The sequence below is a fragment of the Poecilia latipinna genome, unplaced genomic scaffold (genome assembly GCF_001443285.1).
Source record: "Poecilia latipinna isolate Pla-1442-1.1 unplaced genomic scaffold, P_latipinna-1.0 Scaffold161, whole genome shotgun sequence".
Classification (NCBI taxonomy): domain Eukaryota; kingdom Metazoa; phylum Chordata; class Actinopteri; order Cyprinodontiformes; family Poeciliidae; genus Poecilia; species Poecilia latipinna.
The window spans coordinates 390,103-405,884 of record NW_015112777.1 but is presented as its reverse complement, the minus strand read 5'-3'; the positions used below and the strand labels follow the sequence as shown (position 1 = coordinate 405,884).

Below are 15,782 nucleotides of genomic sequence, written 5' to 3'. Positions count from 1 at the left end.
CACAGGTATGATATGAAAAATCTTGTTTGACTAGATTACTTGATTAGTTGTCTGACTATTCCCATAAACTGCACAGAAAGCAACAAATTCATCGTAAGAGTTGTGACCAATCAATTACAAACAACTATATGTGTTTTAGATGATCTCCCTGCTCCCTTTTCCATTTTTCCCAGGCTGTTTCTTTGTCTTACAGCTTTTACTAGAATGATTTCTTGTTGCTGACTTCTTGCATCTGATATGTGATGTTCAAGGCCATGTGAATGGCTGAGTGCGTACGTCAGTGAGTGTGCCAGCACATTTGTCTGCACTTGACCGTCATTTGCACTGTGGTCCATACTGTGGAGCAGGTCTGCTGATTTAAATAAAAAAACAAAAACAAATCTATTTTCGTGCAATTTCAACAATCTTGCTGAAGATTACGATTGGGGTTTTTTCATTCATGAATTTCACTCCATTTATTCCATTCAATCAGTGTTTAACTTACTAACTTTAGACATTGTTTACAGTTGAACATCATGTAATTGTCAGTTTTTTTCTGTTTATTTTGATTTTGATGTAAATTGTAATTTAATCAAGATGAAACATCCCCTCATCACATAAAGCATAAAACAACTGATTAGAGTTCCTTTTGAGCAGGTTCATGTGTTGTCAGTTTACATCTGTATTCTCGTTTTCCTTTCTTTGAACACATCTCTCCTCCTGGGGCAACATATATAAGCAATATCTGAGAACTGTACTTCAAATAAAATTGGCTAACTATAAAACACACAGAGGGAGAGTAATGTTTGAAGTAACCCTGCCTTAGGTTGAAGCCCTTATAACTCAAATGCTTCAGAATCTCCTCCATCACCTTTCAGAAGTCAACAGTGTGTGCTTACTTCTGCTCATCCCCTCAACTATTGTGCCTTTTTGGGTTGTCATCAACCCAAATACATTTGAAACAGCATCAGCTTTGTACTTCTGTGCAGTTTTAATTCCCTTATATTTAGTGAAACCCTGCAGTTGATATTCACTCTTCAATGCCTCAATGTGTTCTTGCTGTCAGTGCACAATTTTTAGTAAACTCAAATGGCAACTTTAAATTGAATTATATATTTAAGTCTATTGAAGTAACAAAAGGTCTTTTTATATTAAACAATGAACTGAATATATATATATATATATATATATATATATATATATATTTTATTTTTTATTTTAAAATAAAAAGGTCTTTTTATTTTAAACAATGAACTGAATATATATATATATATATATATATATATATATATATATATATATTCAGTTCAGTTCATTGTTTAAAATAAAAAGACCTTTTGTTAATCGAATAAGATTTTTAGATCTTATTCGATTTTAATTGTCTGATTGATGTTATATAAATTATTGCAAGAAAGGCAAATGTGTGGAGAAAGCATAAATTTGTGTGCATGGTACTAGTCGGGCTGGCAGCATGTTTGAGTAGCAGCGTATTGGTTGAGAGCATGTAAGTGAGCTCAGAGCTGAGAAAGGAGGGGCTTTTAGACTCAACAGCACAGACTGAGTGGGACCGTGGAGATGAGTAGTTATGCGGCAGAAGGAGGGAGCAGAATATCAGTTCTGGATTCTGAGAGAGAGAGAGAGAAGGATACCGGCAGATTATTCTCTTGTTTTTTGGACTTTTCTCTTCTTCTCTTCTGTTTGGATTGCTTTACTTCCTTTAAATCTGTCCCTATGCTGCTGATCCCATCTCTCCAGGCGGTCTTTGATGCGCTGATTCCAGAGTTTTCTCAGTCTTAGTTAGCCCCCCCATATTATCTGTCATTCTAATCTGATGGTGAGCCGTTCCTTCTTCAATGTCTCCTTGTGAGCGTCATCCTCTCGTCTCTGCACCGTTCATTTCTTTGTGGTATTACAATGCCAGTACTGGAGAGGCTCTGGGGTCCAGATCTCAGGATGCAGGACTCTGGTCTCGGTGTCGGGGTCTGTCCCGACGAGCCTCCTGGCTCACGAGTGTGGACTCCCCCTGTCACTTGTGCTGGCCTGTCGCTGGCCCTGGAACTTCCCGCTCTGATCCGGCAGCTCAGGGCGGCCTGGAGAGCTCGCAGGGGAGACCCTCGGAGGGTGGAGAGGAGTGAAGGCAACAGTTGGGTGGAAGAAGAGCAGGAGGAGGCTGACGAGGTCAAAGAGATCAAGCAGGTCACAGGGAACAGCAATACACACCTGGAAGGTAAAGAATCCATAACAATTCATAACAGAGTTAAGCTTGTGGAAGATACGTCTAAGCAGCAGTTCATGCTGCCTCAGACAGGACAATAATAGCTTAAGGTTTGTGACCCACTCAAATTCTTAACAGTGTTAAAGATCTCTCTCCCTCATAGCAATTTAATGACATTTTTTGCAGCTCATTTTTAAGATTCACAATTTAATCTCCAGGTTTTTGTTTGGTTTCACGCAGAACTTAAAAGTAGATCTCCCTCTTTTGTCCTGCTTGTGTTCATGTTTGCAGATTTGACAAGTCCATAGGTGCGTGTGTGACAGATTAACTCTGACAAGCGTGCCTCTGGCCGTATGTTTACGAATGACGTAGGTGGACGCTCGGAGGCGTTAAGACAGCTGAGTAGATGAGACAGAGAAACGAGGGATTTGGGGCGTTTGGAGTCGGGAGTTTCCAATAAATGAAGCTGTGGTACCATCTGCTGAGCTGCAGTTGTCCCCATGACACTGATGCAGATTCAGCCAAGAATATAGGTTTTAAAAAGGAAAATGGTCAACTTTGACACATTAGTCTTGACACTTACAAGCTCTGCTGGCGGTATTGCAAGTAATCTGTCAATCACAGGAAATTTTATGCTGAAATTATGATTAATTCTGTGGGAAATTCCCTGCAGTGACTCATAAGGTGGAGGACGGAGAATTCTCTACAGACTTTTCCCTTGAACTGTAATAACCTCATGTGATTATTTCTTTTAAAGGGGTGAAAGGCTTTTGATATTGTAGGCCTATTGTTTCTAGGTACTGCGAGATTTAATCAGATGTTATGGTCACTGAGACATTTAATGTGGTCAGGATAATAAACGACTAAGGAGACCCAAAGTTCAGGTTTTGGAGGGAAAAAAATCAACAGAAAAAAAAATTTTTGTGCCTCTTTTTTACATAAAAGAAAACATCTTCATGTCAAATGCAAATCTTTAATGTAAATTCGGAGTGATTTTTCTTTAAACAAGTTGTCAAAAAAAAAATTAACCCTGGCAATTTTATTATCCACCTTTTAGACTACATTTTATCAGGATCGCCTGGTCGTCACTAGCATTCTGTGAGTCTGCAGTTGTTTTCTTGTCAGCAACAGCAAGTTTCAGAAGGATATTCTACAATTTATTTTTACATCTGATTTTACACATAAAGCTGGGGTCTTCTATGAACTCACATTTTGGTCAGCTGATGATATTTCCATGTGAAGCAGTTTGGTGATCTGCCAGGCTAACACTGGCATGTTTACTGTCTGTTTTGATATGAAGCATTGACAAATTATTTTCTCAACATGTTTTGTTGCAGTTGGTTGCTTTTGGACAAAACGTAAAGCAAAAGTTGTTCTGCTACCTGCCTAGCGATTTCCTTCAAATCACCTGTAATTTAATGATAGTGTTTCAGCTGAGCTCACGATTCACATGTGGACTGGCGGCAGCAGCAGCCAAAACAGTAATTGTACAAGGCAAACACTAATTATTTGGGAAAATCCAGATTTGTAGGATGAATATAATAATATGCACAAGCAATATCATAGTATGATGGCCATGGACTGAAAAATAGACCAAAGTTTTTAAAAAAAGATCGCTTCAAATTTGACCATAACAAAAACAACCAATCAGAGCCAGGAAAAGGATCTTAGTGCTGTCAATCAATCAATGTTGCTCAATGTGCTAATGGTGGAGAAACAAGTTAATATTCCAGGAATATAATTTATTCGCCTTCGCTGACCTCAAAAAGATTTAGGAAAGTTTATATCTGATTTAATGTCAAAGTAAGAAAATGAGAAGTTCTGTGTCTTCTTATTGTGTATAAATCTCAGATTCGGCTATATTTTACACAATAGTTTTTAAAAATGTTTATAGTTTATTATCAACATATGGGCATCATATGCCTGTAAATAAAGCAGGCACAGCTGCAGGCAGAAGAAAACATCGTCTGCTTCCGTATATTCACAGCATGTAGATTTGAGTTTTAGCATAGCTCAGTATGGCATCATTTTAAAAACATAAAAACAGTGTCTGTGCCACTAACACCCACAGACACAGTGAAGCCCGCATATTTCGATCAGCTCCACGTGTCAGTATGCGTGCCAAATGTACACTCGTGTTTTTGCTTCTCAAACTTGGATTTAACCTCATTTGTAAGTGTGTGTACACATACCAAATGAGGGTTAATGTTTGGGCACGTTGGCGCTTCCTTAAGCACACTTTCTGATCGACTCGCATTTTCATCGTAAATGACCCAGTTCTGTGCCGCATGAAAACAATGACCTAGTTACTGCTAAGGGAAGAGAAAGGGACAGAGGAGAGAGGCGGCTGGCGAGACGGAAGGATTGGATCAGATGGAAGGAGGAGGATGTAAACACAGGAACCAGAACTAAAAGAAGAATTGGGGGGGGAAAATGGAGCGGAGAAAGGAGAAGAATCAAGTGCTACAGAGAGCTGGGGGAGGCTGATTGTGTGAATGAATGCGGTTGTCTGTAATCTGGAGGTGTGATCTGTTTCTGGCCTGTTTACCAGAAGATGTATTTTGTCCTCGTCTTCTCTGCCAACGCTCTGGATTAAATTAAAAAAAAAAAAAAAAAAAACTGTTCTTCTCCGTTTGCTTCTTTCGTTGCCCAAAGTAGGCCACTTGACAACGATGAGTCACTTTTCTGTGTATTTGTTCATGCTGCTGTGCATGCCAAAGTAGGAAGTTGTACCAGTTTTCTCCAAAGTTGACAAAAGTGATGCCTTGGCTTCTTCCATGCTGAATGCTTTCTGAGGCTGCACTTCGAAGGCGGGCTCCGGCACGTCCCGGCAGTTGCCACAGCGATAGCAAAGCCATTGCCAGCTGCTTTTAACGGCGGTCGCTGAGGTGATGTGAACTGGCAACCTTAGGGACAAACTATGCTCCAGTTCCTAACTGCTGATCTATAAATTATTCATTATCTCCATAGTTTTCAGACTGTTCGAGTGAAGATTGTGTGTGTGTGTGTGTGTGTGTGTGTGTGTGTGTGTGTGTGTACCATGACTTGAGACCTCATTCTGTTTTATCTTGTTTGTCGCTGGCCTCTGGGTGTGTGAATTGCTCATATTTTCTTCAGCATTCTCTGTTTTATGTTTTTGTTTTTTTTGTTCCTAAATCTAGTGCTTCCCAGCAAGTAAAGGCCTGGAGATATTTCTGAATAATTAAAAAAATAAATCATGTCTAACACTACTTAAACATGATATAATTTAGTGTCACATCTGTGTACACATTGTGTTGTTTTATCGAAAAACAACTGTCGGGTACTTGCGTACCTTTTTGACTAATTAGACTTCTTGCTTAGAAAATATTGGGCTTGGACAAGAAATGTACAAACCTAAGATTGCTGCATGAAGATTTATAAAATCAGTTTATACATGTACATGCAGCAATATTATCCTTTTAAAGCACCACTGACACTTCACTATTTGTTTTACCATTCTATCTTTTTATTTACTCTTGCTGTTTGTTTTTTTTTTAATATATCTGGCTCTTCTTATCTTTCTTTCTGATAGCTGATGGCAGGCTGAACGCCGGTCATGCTGGTGTGTTGCTGGCTGAGAGACGAGGTTCTTACCCGCCGATTGATCTGCGGATCCTGAAAAGTACGATTCCTCATTGACTCAAATATTTTATGTTGACGTCCATGAGGCCATGGTTTAAACTGTCCACTGTTTAAGTATTGATCATTTTATAGATAGATGAAGGACATTATGATGCATCAATGAAGATGGTTTGACTTTTACAATTTTTTTTAAATGCATGTTTTTTTTTTGTTGTTGTTGTTTTTGTTTTTTTTTAATTAGCAAATTCACAGCCAGGGGAGGTCGAGTCCGGCACTAGGAGAAAGCTGAAGCGTCTGTTAAGCTTCCAGAGATACTGCCATGCCTCCAGGTTGCTGAGGGGATTAATGCCTCACACTCCCGGGTCCCTGCACTTGCTGGATGATGACTACTTGGGACAGGCAGCTGTGAGGGCACAAAAACGCAACACCACGCAAACGAAGACGCGCATACAATTTTTTTTTAAGATCGTTTGCGAATAACAAATCAACCCTTGTAAATGTCTTTCTTCACAGCACATGCTCTCAAAAGTAGACACATGGAACTTTGACATTTTCCTCTTCGATCGTCTTACAAATGGTGAGATTATTTTAGTCTGACATGACTGCTCGTCCGTCAGTTTAACAATGTCCTAGATCTATATTCTGTTATGTATTTTATCATGATCCCAGTCTATATGCCTTTTTTATGTTTGGGGATGATTATGTTTGTATAGTCTGATGGATTGGAAGACACAATCATTGTTTACAATTTATCTGTGCAGGTAACAGTCTTGTGACTCTGATGTGCCATCTCTTCAATGTTTGTGGACTGATTCACCACTTCCAGCTGGACATGGTTAAACTACACAGGTTTCTTGGTAAGCTATTAGAAATTTGTTTGCTCTTCCACCAATGACAGCTAAAATAATGTCTTTATCTTTTCAACTTCCTGGTTTACACTAGTCGGCGTTTGAATTGGCATCACTGTCAGTTGACAGCTTTAAAACCGTTTTTAAAGAGTCTCATTCACAGTGAGGCTGTATTTATAGCACATTTAAATAGCTGGCCAAAGTGCTTCACTAAATATAAAAGCAACCAAAATGTATTCAGTAAAAATATTGATTACAACAACCAATAAAACATAACCAGATAAATAACAATTATAATTAGTAAAAATAATTGTGATAAATAATCCAGAAGTGGAGCCGTAAATGTCTAAAAGAAAAAAGACTTATGACCAAATTCTTACTTTTTTTGTTTTGTTTAGTTTTACTGAACCATTTTGGCAATAATGTAACCCTTATAAAATTCTCTGAAAGAGTTGCTATATTTTTGGTGTTTTTAGTGTGGGTATGTTTTTTTTTTTTTTTTTAATACCAAACACTTCACCTATTTCCCAATATAATTCTATGAGACCAACGCCTGCATTGTACCTCATATGTTTCAACTAACCAGAATAAACACAGAGACCTTGTAGATTCGTTTTATTACAATCGGTGCTTATTGATCATTTACAATGTTTTGCAGGAATGGTGCAGGAAGATTACCATTCCCACAATCCATATCATAATGCTGTTCATGCTGCTGACGTTACTCAAGCCATGTACTGCTACATAAAAGAGACCAAGGTGAAAACATACACACACTCTTTTCCTGTCATGCCCACACTGTAAAGCCTCACCAGGCCTGAGCTTCTCCTTGACATAATCTATTAGCTGTGCTCCCAGAGGGACGTCTCCCGCTCACTTGAACTCAGTGACACATCCATCTAGAGCTCAGAGATTTTTCTGAAGCCCTCTGACTAGATTAAGCATCTCTGCATCTTTCCCCTTATTCAGTAATTGCTTTTGTTGCTCCAAGAGGCACTTTGTGATTAATCTGTTTTGTTAAAAGCACTAAATGAAATTCAATACGGCACGCTAACCTGTATGTTGAAGATAAACACTCTCTGAGAAAAAGCGAGTCTGCATTTTCACTAATCAATGTGCTCTATTGCCCTCTATAGCATAATGAGGCTGGATCTTTGGCCACCTGTAACGACGTCAGTTTTGTGTTTTTGAGATCAATTTGGATGTAAACCAAATTTGGAGATGTAGATAAGACATGACTAAAAATCCCATTTCTCTTAGCCATTTCTCAAAATGGGAAATCTAAGAAAATTGGACATTGAACCGTAGGCAGGTGTGTGTTGATTTCCACTTGTCAAGAAACAGACACAACAGGATTGCTTCTAACCTAAACTCACCCAAATGTAAAGTCAGAGCAATTATGAAAAACTGTTACTGTAACCGTGACAAACAAGGTGGGACAAGGGCCCAATCTAATCTTGCTTCCTAATTGTAAAAAAAAAAAAATCTTATTTGTAGTATCCTTCAAATTTGGCATGTTTTGTTTAAAGGTTTTGCTCACATACTTTGGGTTATTTGACAACTTAAATAAACTTCACATTAACCAGAAATCGAACGTTTGACAAAATAGACACAAAAAAAAAATTTAGATTATCAACGACTCCTCATTTAGGTTTTTCACAAGGATCTCTCTTGGAGATTCTTAGAACATTTGTGTTTTGCAGCTGGCAGAGCAGCTGACTCCTCTGGATGTGTTCCTGGGTCTGATGGCGGCAGCAGCTCATGACGTGGATCACCCTGGAGTCAACCAGCCTTTTCTCATTAAAACCAGACACCACCTGGCATCCCTCTACCAGGTAAACACAAGCAGGTGGATGGGTGTCAGCATCTGGGTTTACCTGTGGTGTGTTTCGTGTCGGAGGCGCGGAGACTGAATGACATTCCTGCTGTACAGAACACCTCTGTGCTGGAGAGCCACCACTGGAGATCCACCGTGGGCATGCTGCGAGAGTCTGGTCTGCTGAGCCACCTGCCGGCCGACATGTCGTAAGAACACACGTCTTACATCGTCTGATTTTTAATCGGAATATTTTATTGATTTGGTTTTAGAAATGTTCTTTAAGGTTTCCGATTACTCGTTAATGTTTGGAATATATTACTGTTTTGCACATTGCAAATCTATTTTCAACAAACACAGTACACTAAAAACCTTGGACACCCATGAAGTTAAGATGATCCCTTTTGGGGAGTTTTAGTGTGAGGGAGTATTTTTTCCTCTTACTAAGTATGTGATAAGTATTTAATCTCTTTCACTGAAATAACACACTAAATTTAAAGGTTGGATTTTTCTTATTATTTTCTTTGTTGCTGTTGGTTTTCTTTTCATATAAATACGTTTAACATGAAATTAGAACTCAATGGAAATTCCCACTGGATAAAGTAATAAAAGTGTATCATGTGTCTTTACTTTTAGTCTTCACATGAATGAAAAAATAAGATCATTTAGCTGTTAAAGGTTGTGTGAAACTTGTAGCGGGTGAAGCAGAGCTCATTGGTTTGTCTTCCTTCACGCTACAGGCAGGACATAGAGCAGCAGCTGGGCTCTCTCATCTTGGCCACAGACATCAACAGACAAAACGAATTCCTGATAACTCTCCGAGAGCATCTGGACAACCAGGATATGGACCTTCAGCTGGCCACACACAGGCATTTCATACTCCAGGTACACTGCCCGTTCCCTTTCAAATGTACTGTTGAAACGAGATATTTACAGATAAAAAGACACGTCAGACACTCTTCAAGTAATGTCAAGCATGTAGATTCAGCTGTATGGTATCCAAATGATAATTTTCTCACACAGCTTTATAATAGTAGACCTCCATATCGTTGTGACACGTTTGTATTCATTTCTCTTCTTTTCTTCTAGATTGCCCTGAAATGCGCTGATGTGTGTAACCCATGTCGGGAGTGGGAGCTGAGCAGGCAGTGGAGTGAGAGGGTGTGTGAGGAATTTTATAGGCAGGGTGAGTAAACTTTTACATATCAGTTTTCAAACTAGAGTTAGTATTATGGTGTGCTGAAGAAGATGTGTATTTTAAAATGCCAACTCTATGCACTTTATTTCACTGTTTGTTCTTGTTGCAACTGTTTTTGTTTTTTTTGTTTTTTGTTTTTTTTTATCAATTCTGTCTTTGTTGACCTGGAAGGTGACCTGGAAAGGAAATTTGACTTGGAGATCAGTCCTTTGTGTGACCAACAGACAGACTCTGTGCCAGCCATCCAGATTGGTAAATCCTGTTTTAATTATCAAGGCGTTCTCATTAAATAGCCCGTATTAAGGAGTTTCACATCTTTCAGGTTTTATCTCCTACATCGTGGAGCCTCTGTTTGAGGAGTGGCAGCGCTTCACTGAGCCCAGCATGCTCAGCCAAATAATGATGGGGCACCTGCACAAGAACAAGGCTTGCTGGAGCCGACTCAGATACGTACACACACTTGCAGAAACAAAAACTCACCCCCATGCCGAAGAGCCTGAGCCTGAAGGAGGACAAGAGGAGGCAGAGGACATCCCATAATATCTCTCTTGTTGCTCTGATGGGTTTTAATCTCCAGCATACATGGAGGGGAGACGTTTTAATCCAAATCCATGTTTATTCTCCAGCACGTTTGTTTCCACAGCTGGTTGCCCTTACAGTGGGAGCACTGGAAGGCAGCGTGGCCAGGAAACAAAGAAGTATAGCTCCCCCTGGTGGAGCAGTGGTTGAATGTAGCATTGCAGGAGAAAAAGAAATGGAAGTGGATTCACTGAGGAGCAGAATGATCTTAGTAAGAAAATCAAATGTGGACATGCTTTTGTTTGTAACTTTGCGCTCAAATAGGACTAAAAGGTTAACTAGTTAACATGTGTTAACTGAGGGTTCACATGTGGATTTTAACATGGGTTTAGTTGGCGTAATAGTGATAAGAACAATAAAAATTAGAGACATATAAAAACCAGCTGGACTTTGCTGAAAAAATATATGACAGAATAACAATCTCCTCACATCCTTCATTGTTTTTAAAATTTAAAAATGCTTGCACTCTTGTACAATGTTTTTTCATGTCTTTATCTCACTTGTCTACCTTTCACTGAAGTGCGTTTTTAACTCTAAGCTTTGAGTCGTTATGTCGAGGTACTGTACACATTAGCATCCAGCATGTTCTCGGTGTCAGACTGACTCAGATCATCATTTAAATAATGACTCACACTAAAAGTGGCTTAGGTCAGTGTTGCCGGCTTGATGTTTCATTGTTGAGCTGAATCACCAACTTGAAGAGCCAAATACAAAAAAAAAAAAAAGGTTTATCTTCATATTATAAGTTGTATAAACTGTATATACTGTGATGGATAACCTGAACACTTCACATGCCAAAACATTTTTATCTCTGTACTCTGTAAGTCACTTGAAAATGTAACTCTTCTCACTTTTCTCTAAAAGCCAACTGGATTTAATCACAGCCTCACTTTACAAGCTCATACACAACAAAGCCTTAACAGCCGCTTGGTCTGTCAGTTAAAAAAAAAAAAAAAATTAATAGGGTTTTCTGAACAATATGTTTCATATTAAAATTTCTGCCTCTTGTTCTTCAGCCATATCAGCACTGAAACACAGACTCAGTACTGTAGCATCTTGTTCCTGGTTGTTTTTTCACTCAGTATCAGGGTCAGATTTGGCGTCTCAGAACTGTGAAGTATTGCCAAGGTGTTGGTGTACTTTTATAACACGTTAGCTCTGCTATGTAAGGCTTTTGTTCTAACAATGCTTCCATCTTCTTACACAGGTCCTGTGTGCTGTATTTCTTAGGTTGATTAAGAAACACTGATGTCTTTACTTAAAATACACATTAGCTGGGGATGTACTGATTTAGATTTTGTGTCCAAATTCCAATTTTTGTGTTTGTATAGCTCTGACATAGCCGGTGCTGTAGACCATTCTGCTTTTAGCTAGTTTCCATTTCTCATTTAATTAGAATGTAAAAGTATTCTAAATATGTTCTTAGCCTTCTACCTTGTGTAAAAAGCACGGGTTGCTGTTAAACAGGGTTTACATTTATTTTAGTGCAAAAAGAAAATTATTATAGAGTTCATATTTTAAGCTGTCTTTAGCATCCTATATTAGCAGCTAGAATAGTTATTATTCATAGCTATGAAAGGCCTAGAGCAGTGCTTCTCAAACTTTAACTCCTCAGTAAATGTTATGTTTTCCAAGTACCTCCATCTTTATCTACATTTTAAAACTGTATTACTACAGTAGTTGGACTTTTTAAGTTTGTTGTGTTAAATCATCAAAACAAAAAGGATTAATCAGCTAGCTCTGGTAAATAATACAATGCAAAACAGGCAAAATTTCCAAGCTTTATGCTTGGAGAAAATTAACAAAAATGCCAGATTCCCAGAATCCACCGTATCGTAACACCATATTTATTGCAACAACATTAAAGGCCTTTCACTAGCTCCACCGTCTACATTAAGTAGTGCTGCTAAACAGCATGGAAGAATCATAATAATTAATATTTTAAAATACTGATATTCGTTAGTTTAAGAATAGCAATCCCTGTCATGTTGGGATTGGGTTGGGAGTGTTTGCAGACGGCACCAGTTCATAAATCACATTTCATACTGCAATATTTCCCCCCCCCCATTAACAATAAATTATAATAGGCTGGAACTGGAATATGTCTCAGTTGGTTTCCCAGATTTACATCTTGACTCCAGAGGTACTTTTACTCCAGTTTGAGAACCATTGCTCTAGAGAACAATGTAGCCCATTATTTGCACTCTGATATTTACAAAGGGCTGCCAACATTTCCAAGTTAAGCATGTTCAACTTTGTTGTAATATCTTCTTCCCTTCTGCCCAAACAATCCCTGTTTGCGGACTTCTCCTTACAGAAAACAAAAAAAAAACATTTTTTTAATGCTTCCTACGCCTCTTGTGCTTTCTCTGACATTGTTTGGGACGTCTCAGTGTTACTGTACATAGCTAACTATCACTCTTTTTTAATAAGTAACATATCCCACACCAAAGTGTGAATCCAAACACAATAGCATTTATGCTGTGTTCTTATTCCATTTAAACTCCAAAGTCAGATTTTCCAAGGTCCCGATTGGAAATACAACAAAAGCACCACCTGAAATTTGAATTCCAACTTGGAAAATCAGAGATCTCTTTAAAGTGATTGAGCTAAAAAAAAAATCAAATAAGGCTCTTTTCCATTAAAAAAACATAGTTAAAGTTGTTGGGACACGCAATTTTTAGTACTTTTTAGTATCTAACATCACTCGCTAATATGAGTCGTATATTAGTGATATACATAGAAATGTGTAACCTCTATTTGTAAACTTATTACCTTTAATGTCTGAAAGCATAAAAAGATGAGAAATGTGTTATCGGAAAGTACTGCTTCTAGTAGTTGGCTCTGCAAAGCAAATTTGCAAATCCAACTGGTTTTCAGACATGCAGCTAAAATATCCAAGTCCAGTTAGACATTATTTCGCCATCTTATTTCAAACCTATGGGATAAATCAAACGGCAACAGCTTTGGTCTGTTCACTGACTGGGAAGCTATCAGACTGTTGAGTTTCCAGAAGTCTATCACTGTTCAAGCTAAATATCATCTAGATCTGGTCACTGGCCAATTCCTATGTGCAACTGTATTTATTTGCTTCACTTAATGTTAAAGTATATGCTGCCTGTTACTATAAACATTGGCTAAAAAGATATTTATGGGCAATATATGTGTAACGTCCATGGATGCACTGAGCCACGTGACGATGAGGCTTTTGACAGCAGGTATTTGTAAATACAAGTATAGAATATATGTACGTTTGCCTCCCTACTTTAAATATTGTATACCAGAGGTTGTTGAATTTAAGATTTGTTGCCAGCAGAATATGGTATAAAATGACGAGCTTGACGAGAAAGGCTTGGTTAAAGTTATACAAGCTGCAATATCTGCCCCAGTTAAGAGGTGCAGTGCAATAACGTTAAACTCCTGTGTACAGTTCTGGCTTGTATGCTTATGTCGGTTATATAACTATATATGTCTTTACAGTGGCACTCTGCTTGCTGTGCTAAGATTTCCACTTTGTTCGAGCGGCACTGGTGCAACCGGGGGAAGCACACAGACAAAAAGGCTTCTGTAAACACTCGACGGGGTTAAGTTGATCAAAGAGCACAGTTGGCTCTTTGAGCAGCAGAAAGTGACCCGAAAGACACTCTTTCAGTCCTGTTTTGATTTTTTTTTTTTTTTTTACAGCTTCCAAACCCGAAAGCAGCTATGAGCCGGGAACAAAGTGACACATCGGTTTCTGAATACGCTACCTAGCAAGTGCTCCAGATTATTCGCTATGAGTCATATATTTACTGTCAGTGCAGACCTGGTCCAGGCAACAAGCATCAGGCTGCCTTGTTTTTGAATACCTCTCAGAATGAACACTGTTACAGGGTAACTGAGCCATACTGGTTTTATTCAGCAGGACTAATATCTTCTGTGTGTTTACATACAGGAATAATATCAGCTTTACTAAAATCAGCATCTTAGTGTATACCAGTAAAATGTGCAAGTTTAGTGTGAAGCTGCAACAAATTTGTAATTTGGTGCCATGAGATATTCAGACACATTTATTTCTGTTAAGTTCTTGTATTTCACTCTCTTCAAAAAAAAAAGAGGCTTTGCAAAAGTATCCATATATCCTAAACTTAAACATAGTGCAATTCTACAGCTACTAACTGTAATATACTTAATTGGAGTTTTTTTTTTAAATCAAGACAAACCTCAAAATGATTGTGAATGAGGTAAAAACGAAATGTTTTCTTTAATGCTTTTTTTTTTTTTTTTTTTTACAAATACAGATTTAAAAACTGTGGTGTGCATTTGTATTTGGCCCCATCAGCCAATATTTTTATAAACAGAAATGTATCTCGTTATTAGCCTTGTGAGGTATCTCTGGACTAGCTGTGCACAACTGGAGACTGAAATGCTTGCTCACTATTTGGCAAAATAGCTCAAGTTCAGATTCCACGAGCATTATTTCCAAGCCCATCTATAAGTTCTTAACTGGACTTGGGATTTAAGACTTTGACTAGGTCATTTTAACACCTGGAAGTGCTTCGATTTAAGCCGTTCCATTGTAGCTCTGGTTGCATGTTTATGATGATTATCGTCGTGAAATAGGAGCACAGTCACATGCCGATCACAAGTTTTCTTCCAGGATTGCAGTGTATTTATCTCAATTCAGCTTCTCATCAGCCCTGACTAGTTTCCCTGTGGTTGCTGAAGCTTTTCCCACAAAATCATGCTGTCCCCACCATAGGGACGGTGTGTGCAGAGGTATTTGCAGTGTTTAGTTAAATATCTAATTTGGTCTTATCTAACCAGAGCACCTTCTTCCATATTTATGCTGTCTCCCCCACGGTGTTCAGCAGACTTCAAACAGGAAGTTGTGCTTTCAACAGTGGCCTTCTGCTTCCCACTCTTTAGCATTAGGTAGGTGTCCTCTCAAGGCCAAATGGTTGCACTGGATTATCTCTAAGGGTATCAGATTTAAGGGGGCTGATTATAATTGCACACCTTTTTTTTTGTCTGTTTTGTCTAAAATAATGTTAAAACCCATAGTTTCCCTTCCACTTCAGTTTTATTCACTACTCTTTCTTGACCAGTCACATAGAATCCCAATAGAATACATTGAAATTTGTGGTTGCAATGTGACAAAATGCAAAATTCAATGGGTGTGGATACTGTTGCAAGGCACTGTGCATTTTATACACTGTTCATTTCTAAGATTTTGACCTAATGCTTTAAAATAATGCAATTCAGAGTTTGATTTTCTTCAATTTTTTTGGACTGTTTTCATGTTAAAAATATACAAAGTTTTAAACGTTTTTTATAAACCTTGGGATATCTGCAGTAGAAGGACATTGATCGGTTTCATTTTTTTAGGATTTCAAGCGTCTACTTTCTGGACTAACATTTTGTGCAGCGTGTAATCTTTCAATAGAAGCCCTTTGTGTCAAAAATGACTGTAAAAATATGTCAGGATGACTCACCTGATGTCTCTGTATACATTTGGGCACTGTGAATAAAACAATAAAGTTTTTTTTTTTGTTTTTGAGGTAA

General features: G+C 38.2%; 1 protein-coding gene across 3 annotated transcripts in view; it reads left to right on the top strand.

Annotated features, from left to right (window-relative positions):
* The window catches only part of LOC106945809 (cAMP-specific 3',5'-cyclic phosphodiesterase 7B), a 22,373-nt gene extending 6,591 nt beyond the window's left edge, over window positions 1–15,782 (top strand). For 2 of the 3 annotated variants that reach the window (XM_015029755.1, XM_015029757.1), the window contains 11 exons: window positions 5,748–5,837; window positions 6,039–6,202; window positions 6,311–6,374; window positions 6,559–6,654; window positions 7,304–7,404; window positions 8,349–8,480; window positions 8,579–8,670; window positions 9,202–9,346; window positions 9,551–9,647; window positions 9,831–9,911; window positions 9,982–15,782. In XM_015029755.1, coding sequence (XP_014885241.1) covers window positions 5,748–5,837; window positions 6,039–6,202; window positions 6,311–6,374; window positions 6,559–6,654; window positions 7,304–7,404; window positions 8,349–8,480; window positions 8,579–8,670; window positions 9,202–9,346; window positions 9,551–9,647; window positions 9,831–9,911; window positions 9,982–10,199 — 1,280 coding nt within the window. In that variant the 3' untranslated portion in view covers window positions 10,200–15,782. Of the gene's footprint in view, window positions 1–1,399; window positions 2,207–5,747; window positions 5,838–6,038; window positions 6,203–6,310; window positions 6,375–6,558; window positions 6,655–7,303; window positions 7,405–8,348; window positions 8,481–8,578; window positions 8,671–9,201; window positions 9,347–9,550; window positions 9,648–9,830; window positions 9,912–9,981 lie in introns of those variants that run through there. The other variant, XM_015029754.1, reaches the window with a different exon arrangement.